Raw genomic sequence first — 9,303 nt, forward strand, 5'->3', positions numbered from 1 at the left:
TGAGGAGCCATCCCAGATCCTGAAGCCTGGAGTCACTGCCTGAATTCCAGGGAGCCTGAAAACCCGGCCACCTCATCCAGCCCTGGTGAGTCACCACCCTCCACAGCACATGCACCCCTCTGCCCTTAGCCAGTCTCCCCTGTGACCTGCAGCCCAAGATGCCCTTAATGTTAGTGTTTTTGCAGATTCAGATGCATATATATGAGGTTAGATTTTCCCTTAATATACAGATTTCCATTCACCTAAAATAACTTGATTTCCGCTGTAAATATCTTTTTTTTCCCCTTGTCTTTTTGAGACAGAATCTCTGTCATGCAGTTCAGGCTGGACTTGCGTCCCTTTGTAGCCCAGGCTGGCCTCAGATGCACAAAAGTCCTCCTCCCTCAGCCTGTGGAGTGCTGGGATTACAAACATGCACCACCGTGCCTGACCTAAATTTGTTTTCCGGTTTTTTTTTTTTTTCTTTTAGTGTATTTAAGAGATAGTCTCACTATGTAATTCCAGCTGCTCTTAAATACATTCTGTATGCCATGGCAGCCTCAATCTCAAAATAATGACCGCTTCAGCCTCCCAATTGCTAGGGTTTCAGGCTTGTTCCACTATACCTATCCATCAATGCCAACCTGTAATGCATTAATTTGTTAATAATTTGTCATATCAGGATTTGAACCTAGGGCCTTTGCACTGAGCTACATCTCAGCCTATTGGTTATGTTTCATTTTTGTACAAAGTGTCAGATGCTGCATACTCCAGGATGAATTCAAATTTGTGATTATCCTGCCTCTGCATCCAGTGTGTTGGGTTTACTCAGCTGTGTGACCACTCATGGTTTGTTTATTTCCCTGAGAAGTTAGCATGTTACCTTAGCTGAGAACCCATTTTATTACATCCACAGCTATCAATTTTGCGGGATCTCAGGAGAAGGTTCTGTCAACATGTAGCTACAGCTGGAGGCAAATTTCATTACCTTTCAAATGTTTTTGTCTCCCAAAGGCACCAAGTTCCCAAGGCTGGGTTTCAACTTCTGACCATCCTCATTCAGTCTCACAGATGCTGGAATAAAGTCCAGGCAGTACCATTGCCATATAGGATATTTCAATACTTTCCCTCTGCTCCCAAAAATTATTACCAACTTTGTGATCATATGAATGAATTGGAAAGGGGATTACTTTGCGGCAGACTTGGAAGTTTGTAGTAAGCAGATAATCTGCTTTATCAGTTGCATCTGTTAGTGATTATAATGAAGGAGTTGAAAACAGCAGTATGCCCTTGGGGGCTTTAGTGAGATTTCAGAATCAGAAACATAAATCCTCAGCGCAAGATATCAGAAAAGTTAGTGTTATCATGCTGTTGTTTGCTTTTTGTTTGTAGCTCAGGTTGGGTTAGATTTAAACTCACTGTATAGCCCAGGACGGCATTGAGTTCCCAGGGACCCTCCATCCCCACCTCCAGAGTGCTGCGATTAGAGGTGTGGCCACCACACCTGGATGACATCAGTACATTCCCAGGGGCATCTTTGGCAGCATCTTAGATATCTTAGGGCATTAAGTAAAGCAAAATAAAGAAAAATGAGATGAATGAATGCTATATAAGCAACTTTTTGATGCAGGGATGCTGGTGATCTGCAGAGGTGGGTTACAGTGCACCCATAATCAGCAGGAAGAATGACTGAATAGGGCTCTCATACTGGCTATTTGCAAACCTCCCAGGACAAAAGAACTGTGGAGGACATCCGTGCTTTACACAAAATTGAGAGGGTTTCTGTGAACAAACATCAATTAGATTCTAAAGAAAAATTCTGGAATGAATAAGGCCCTAACCTCTAAACTGTGACTTCATGAGGTTATACTATATTGGAATCCAGCACTGGTCTTCACAGCCCAAGAAAACTGCAAGTCACTGCTCACACCAGTGAGTGCTTATCCCACCGAGTCTGTTTCCATTGCCAGGTAATGGACAAGCCAGGGAACCAAGGGGAGAGGGACGCACATCAGAACAGTCACTGCTTTTGCCAGCTCTGGTTTAGGGGAAAAATCCGGGACTCTACAATCATATGAAATAAAAATTCATGGGATTCATTGTTTAATTTTTCTTAGCCAGGTGCATTTTTGGAACTGATAAGTTAGAGACTAGGCCATAGGACTTTCCATTTTCTTGGTTCTATTTCCTTGTGGTGAGGATCAGAATATTTTCCCAAACCTGGTGGAAGTCAGTCTCAGATTCCCTGGCTCCCATTTCAAAGACTGTAGGAACTACGGGTGTTGTGAAAGTAAATGCGCATTTTGCTCTCACCCTGGTTCATAAAGGAGACATCAGACATTCTTCCTGGGCTCACTGCAGGCAGAAGTAAGGCTCTGGGACCAGAAACCAAATTAGTGTGGGACGGACTGAGGGCTTTTCTGCCTGTCAGACCAGAGATTTTTTGGCTGCAGGTTGGTTTCCTGACAGGTGAGAAGGGGTTTCTCAGCCTTGTCTGAAAGTACAACTTTCTCCTCAGTGTGTCGCCAGCACCCCAGGCATTCCAGATTCACCACGATGAGCACCCAGCCGGTACGTATGCTAAAGAAATTAGCCGTTGAAAGCTTGCTGAAGGACAAGGCCTTGGCTCTGGAGGCCCTGGAAGATTTGCCAGGGGAGCTCTTCCCACCAGTGTTCATGGAGGCCTTCACCAGGGGGCACGCAGAGGTCCTCAAGGCCATGGTGCTGTCCTGGCCCTTCCCCTACCTGCCCCTGGGAGCCCTGATGACCATGAGGAAAGCAGAGACTTTGAACACTCAGGTGGATGCTGACCAGATTCATAAAAGGATGTTACAGGCTGTGCTGGATGGGCTCGATGTGCTGCTGAGCCAGAAGGTTCCCTCCAGGTGAGTGGAACCCCCCAGGTATCCTGCAGGGAGGGCCCCAGATTCCAGGAAGGGCAGAAAGTGTCAGGGAGAGTGGGGTTAAAGGGTGAAGCAGGATCTTCTGATAGTGACTGGCAGAGGATCAGAGAAGCCTCGGGCATTGCTGGCCCACCTGGGCAGGCACTGCCATATTTGGAGCTCAGCTGAGGGTGGAGGTGAAAGGAGCTAGATGTTCCTGACTTCTCCCACAGGCACCTGGAGTCAGGACTGGGCTGAACCCAAGGGGAAAGGAGAAGCAGAGAACTGTAACATAGAAAAAGTAGTGGAAATAGCAACGGACCTCAGAGATGAGGAAGGCACAGGAGGAAGTTCAGTGTTGGCATAAACTCTCAGACTCATTCCTGGTTCACCCATAGGAGGCTGAAACTGCAAGTGCTAGATATGCAGGTCGAGCACCAGAAATTCTGGAGAGTCTGGGCTGGAAACGAGTTGGAAGTCTGCTCTGAAAAAGCCATGAACAAGAGAAAAACAGAGGAGCCTGGGTCAAGGGTAGCAGTAAAGCAGCCCCTCAAGGTGACTTTAGATCTCTGGCTCAGTCAGGGATGTCTGTGTCCACAGGAGGCCTACCTGTTCAAGTGGGCCCAGGACAGGGAAGATCTGGTGCAGCTGGAGTGTAAGAATCTGTGTATTACAACCATGTGCTTTCCCACGGCCAGAGAGTTCCTGACAATGCTCTCCCTGGATTCTGTGAAGGAGGTGCATGTGGGTCACTGCTGGACACTCTTTACCTTGGCTGAGTTTGCCCCTTTCCTCGGCCAGATGCAAAATCTTCAAAAACTAATTATTTCTGACGTGTATGTGCCTGCCATCCTTTCCTCAGAGAAGAGAGAGGAGGTGTTCACTCAAATCACCTCTCAGTTTGTCAAGCTTCACTGTCTTCAAGAGATTTATATGCATTCTGTCAACTGGCTGGAAGACCACTTGGACCGGGTACTCAGGTAAGATGTGCAGCTCTCTCTGCACATGTGCACTCCCAAGGGATATGACAGGGATCAACACACAGCCTTTTTCACCCCCCCAGTGCTGCAACATGGTGTCCCTGAGCCACTGTATTGGAGCATCCAGACTGGACAGGGCCACTATGCTAGGATGCCAGGAAGAGGATCAGAGAGAGGGAAAGTGGGTGTGTGACTTCTTCCTCAGGAATCCCTCCTACGGGAAGGTGCTGAGAAACACGAAGGCATCTCTGATCCCCCAGCTGTCCCCATGAGAAGACTCTGCCCCAGGACGGGCTGGTGACCAGATGGAGGTGCAGGGGTCTGAGGCTGAGGGCAGGGAACACTGGTGAAGGGCAGGGAACAGGCACACAAACTGCTGGGAGCTTCTTTAGGAATCCCAGTAGCTGTGGTCACATCTTGCCTGATGTTTGCTCCCTGCCTGGCTCCTACTGCCCTCATCAGGAAAGAGTTGTGGTTTCTGCTTGAGAGTGAGGAGAGGGGACTGCACAGATCCAAGATTCATTCAAGCAGGTGATGATAAATTTGCACCCACCTAGGCTGACTCGTGTGACACTTGGTACACCGTCTTGCTGTTCTCACCAAATGCAGGTCTAACTGCCTGGTCTCTCTGCAGGTGCCTCCCGTCCCCGCTGAAGACCCTCTCATTATCTCACTGCCAGCTCTCACACTCTGACTGGATCAAGCTGCCCCAGGCTGTGCAGACCAGACAGCTAAAACACTTAGATTTGAGTTATGTCAGGCTGGCTGATTTTAGCCCTGAGCCCCTCCAAGTTCTGTTCATGAACGTTGCAGCCACCCTGACCATCCTGCACTTGGAAAACTGTGGGATCACAGATGCGCAGGTCTGTGCCTTTCTGCCGTCCCTGAGCTGCTGCTCCCAGCTCACTACCTTCTGTTTCATAAGGAATTTTATATCCATAAACACTATGAAGAAGCTGCTGTGCCACACCGCCAGGCTGAGCAACTTAAACCAGGAGCTGTACTCTGTTCCTCAAGAGCTTTATGCTCCCAGGGATAGTTTCCTCCAGCAGATAATCAACCAGGTTCCTGAAGAACTGAGTAGGATCATGAAGTCACTAAATCATCCCAGGACAGTCTGGTTTTGTATTGTTCATTGCAAACTCTGTTGCCCTGGCAAATTCCAGAACATGCACCCTACACCATGCTGTGGCTGCATCCCCATCTAGTTGAATGCACATATCATATGTTATCTCCTGGGAACCAGGAACACAGAGCTCTTCTTCCAGTGTGAGTGACAGAAGTACAGCTGGGCCAGCCGGCAGCAACCATGGACAGTTACTGACTTGAGAGGAGAAGTGACCTTTGTGGAGTGAGGATCTAGACAGGAGCAGATCTAGGAATCTCAGTTGTTAGATGTCAATTCAGGCTTGAGAAGAATGAGTGTATGGTTGTACAGAAATTGTCAGAAATAAAGAGATTTGCATATGAATCATCTGGTTTCTGCCATGATTATTTTACCTGGTTTCTGGCTCAGAGCTCATGAAATTGCAGTCACTGGGGAGAAAAGGCCCTGACTTGTCTCATCAACGCGGTTTGACCTCAGGAACTCAAGACACCAACAGAGATATTCCATGTTGTTCATTCCCTCCCATCCTTTGGTTTCACCATCCACTGCTTCCCTCCATGCTTCCTGGTATTTCTCCCCCTTCCTAACATGCCTTCGTCACTGGGACTCAGTGTAGAACCAGCCCACTGAGCTGCAGCCACAGAAATTTCCGTTTCCAGACCAAGTCCTTCTAGATATCTGGACTTTACTTGCACTTATGATTCTTTCATCTAACTTTCTAGAAAGCTGTGATTACAGTCATGGACCTGTATGCTCAGCCTTTTCCTCCTCATTTCCGTGGCCCTCTTGGATTAATCTTTGGCTGCCAACCTGAAATGCATGGATGAGATTAATTCTCTAAATTACAGTCTTTTTGAAGTGCAAGAGCTGTGGTCTGGACCATGCCTGCTATGGGAGCCACTGGGAATCCTAGGGAAGCTTCCTGGGAAAGTGAATCTGTGTGAGCTGCTGTGACAACAAACCTTTTGCTGACAGGATCCTGTGCCACAAGAGCCACAACAAGGCTGGGAACAGTGAGGTATATTGGGAAAACTTCCCTGGGACCCTTATTGTTAACCTGACACCAAAATTCTCAGCATGGATCATGGGTAGCTCTAGAAGTCTTATTTTTTCGTTCTTGGCCCTGCAAACAAAGTATTTCACTGCCCAGGCATTGGTGAAGTAGGCATTCCAAGGAGCTGAAGTTACACCATAGTGTATGGAAACAAAACACTGAATAGCAATGCAGCTTAATGCTGAGGCTCATGGCTTAATTGCCAGTACTATGAAACACAGAGCAAGTCACAAGTCCTCTAGTTCATTTCGATCCAGTACACCTCAATTCATGAATTTATTTTCACTCAAATGATACATTCTTCAGCCTTATATTCTCTTTCAGGCTGAAGGTCCTTGTTACTGCCTGTGGGTCCATCCTGCCTGGGAAATGTCCCCTGTGGGCAGAACCCTGACACTAAAGGCAAAGGCCATGGGTCAGACCCACTAGGATGACAGGGTCTTGGGGTTGGACCCATGTTTCCTCCTCTCCAACATCCCCAAGGAGACCTGGACATGTGTGACCCCCTCGTCTGCCCATAGGAGCTGCACTCTCAGCTCTGCAACAGCTCCTGTATGAGATTTCACATTCTCAAGCCAGTTCACTTTGCTGATCCCATTGGAAACACCTCTTTTTACAAGGATGTTTAGCAATTATACAACTGGTTAGATAACAATTAGTACATAAGAATATATTTTGTTGCCATTCCATCCTTCCTCTTAACAGTAGGTGAGGAGTATAAACACATATGTTTACTTTTGTATATCCATGTCTTTGCAATACTCTTTTGACTTGTCCTCCACTGATTGGCCACAGAAGTCCAGTTTGCAGAAGTCCAGCATGAAAAGGCAGGGATAGCTTGTATAAAGTATGTTGTATGGGCCCAGTTTTGTCATTGATAATGAGTCTGGGGAGGGGGAAATTGAGGCCTCTATCCAACTGTGTAACATTGGACAAGGCATCTGAGGTCATGATATAGTCAGGAAAGCCAAAGAAGGAAATCTCATACCAATCTCAATCATTTTCCAGAAGGACTCTTCTGGGGAACAATCTACAAAGCAATAATTAGTGTGTAGCCCATCTGTGGTATGGATCCTTGAAATCTGCCAAGAGCCTAAATCACTTTTTCAAAATGAGGGGCCTGAGACTTTGGAATATAGATACAATGTTAGCTTTACAATCTCTTATAAGGTTACTCTCTGAGGGAATAGAATTTAAGGTTAATGAAGCAAATTGTCCTTTAGGCAGTTGTATTTTTAAAATCTAATCTATAGCTGATGTACAGTGGCTAGAATCCTGCTGTAGATGGCCTATACACAAAGGTGGAAAGACAAAATGAGATGTCATGTTAAGCTTAGTCTGTTTTGGTAAGTGTATTAAAATTTATGGGCAAGCCAGGTGTGGCTGCAAATATCTGTAATCACGGCCCTTGGGAGGTTGAGGTAGGAGCATCGGTGTCAGTTTGAGGACTTCCTGGGCTACAAAGAGAGCTCAAGGCCAGCCTGAGCTACATAGCAAGACCCTGGCCCCCCAAAAAATTATGGGCTGGGAGAACAATATATAAAGCATCATTGTTTTTTATAGAGTGGAAAATTTCTCTGGCACTGTCTATGTAAGGGGTTTAAGCAAGGGTGAATTAGGTACATAGTGCCAGTATTCTTTACCTGAAAGCACAGGGATATGATGGAAATGACTATGAAGCAGCCATGAGCAGAACATAAATTAACCAATGGGCTTTTCCTGTGTAGTTGTGAATCTGTCCAAAGCCTAGGCCACTTGTTTGGAAAAGGGCAGCAGACTCAATAAGTGATCCTCTGTGAGTCACTGATCCCTCCTGAGGCACTTAATGGCAGGTGAAGCCAGAAAGCCTCAAAGGATAAGAAAAGATCACAGCCAAGTACACCTGGAGGCAATCTGAACTAGATAAAGACTATATTCTCAGGAATCTCACTATTGGGTGGATTAATTTAATACCTTACTTGGAGAAGTCCTTGAGCAATTCCCACCCTTGAGCACTCTGCTCCCTATGCCTGATAACTAAATAAATACAGGCCACCCGGAAAAGGTCTTGCTCTTAGCCCTGGGAGAATCTCAAATCTGTGTGAAAGCTTTGATCCTCCTGGAGCCCTGAAGCCATTCCATTTGCCTGTTTTATTCAGCCTTCACTGTGCACTCATTGGGCGACTGCGGATCTGATCAGTCTGCAGTAAATAAGGGACATTATTAACCCAATAGGAATACATACTGTAGCTGCTCACAGAGCAAGTATGATAAGGAAAAGATTTTCAGATGTGTAGCGGATTGACAACTGGTGGTCAACGTATAACTACCAGCAGAACTGAGTAAGCATGGTGCTGGGTGTGGGACACCCACCCGAGGACAGTTTCCATCAGCATGAGAGGCAGACCTCACAAAGAAGCAGGATTTCAGGAATTAAAGAGGCTTTTGGGGGCTGGGGATTTAGCTTTTAATTTGGATGGGAGACCTCTGAGCAGAGTGTGCTTTGGTGGGCACGAATGAGCATTGCCCATTTTATGACCAGATCAAAAGTGATGGGGCTGGGGATTTAGCTCAGGGGCAAAAGCGCCTGCCTGGCAAGCGCAAGGTCATGAGTTCAGTTCCCGGTACCGGAGAAAAACCAAAAAAAAAAAAAAAAAAAAAAAAAAAAAAAAAAAAAAAAGAAGCTTTTGGGATCTGAGAGAGGCTATCAGGAGTTGGTAGAAGCTCTAAGGAGCTGTTGATTGTTTGGAGGAGGTTGTCATGCTGGGTTTGCAATGAACATGGTTGTTTTCATCCTCCAAGGAGCTCGGGAACTCGTTGGCACTGAGAATGGCTTTGGTTCCCTTTGAGGGAGCTCTCGTCCTCACTTTCAGCATTGCTTCCTGTCTCTTGAGGGGAAGAAGGTGCACCGCAGGTGTCCAAGAGAAGCTTGCTGTGTTGATTTCCCTGGTGGGAACTCAGCCATCTTGAATCATTGGGGGAGCTCTGGACCTCACTGTTGCTCAGGATGGCTGTGCTACTTTTTAGAGGAGCTCTGGTTCTTCAGAGTGCCGCTTCCTGACTTCAGTGCACATCCCTCAGCCTGACAGTACAGAACCTTCATCCCGCTGGCACAGACCTCCCAGATTCCACCACTGAACTTTGGGCCTTCCTAGCACAGATCTGTGGAACAGGCCTGCATGGGATGTAGTTATGGGCTCTGGGCCTCCAGCTGGAGTCATGGGAGGCATTATTATGAGCTCCTGGTCTTTAGCTGGACTCATGCAGGACATATCTGTGTGATCCTGGCCCTCAGCTAGATTCCTTGGTCTTATTGTGTGG

At 46.8% G+C, this 9,303-nt stretch overlaps 1 protein-coding gene across 1 annotated transcript; it reads left to right on the forward strand.

Moving 5' to 3' along the window:
• Nucleotides 1–2,535: 2,535 nt before the first annotated feature.
• LOC102005206 (PRAME family member 20-like) lies at nucleotides 2,536–5,049 on the forward strand. Its single transcript, XM_005414983.1, has 3 exons — nucleotides 2,536–2,864; nucleotides 3,260–3,841; nucleotides 4,476–5,049. Exons 1-3 carry the CDS (start codon nucleotides 2,536–2,538, stop codon nucleotides 5,047–5,049), a joined length of 1,485 nt encoding a protein of 494 aa, XP_005415040.1.
• Nucleotides 5,050–9,303: the final 4,254 nt, after the last annotated feature.

Source organism: Chinchilla lanigera, unplaced genomic scaffold, assembly GCF_000276665.1.
Source record: "Chinchilla lanigera isolate Chin_1 unplaced genomic scaffold, ChiLan1.0 scaffold00214, whole genome shotgun sequence".
In the NCBI taxonomy this organism is placed as follows: domain Eukaryota; kingdom Metazoa; phylum Chordata; class Mammalia; order Rodentia; family Chinchillidae; genus Chinchilla; species Chinchilla lanigera.

Bases quoted from the DNA above. Each gene is read 5' to 3' on its own strand.
- LOC102005206 (XM_005414983.1), top strand. From the start codon at position 2,536: ATGAGCACCCAGCCGGTACGTATGCTAAAGAAATTAGCCGTTGAAAGC. The intron at 2,865-3,259 runs GTGAGTGGAACC...GTTCACCCATAG, and splicing joins AGCCAGAAGGTTCCCTCCAG to GAGGCTGAAACTGCAAGTGC. The intron at 3,842-4,475 runs GTAAGATGTGCA...GTCTCTCTGCAG, and splicing joins CACTTGGACCGGGTACTCAG to GTGCCTCCCGTCCCCGCTGA.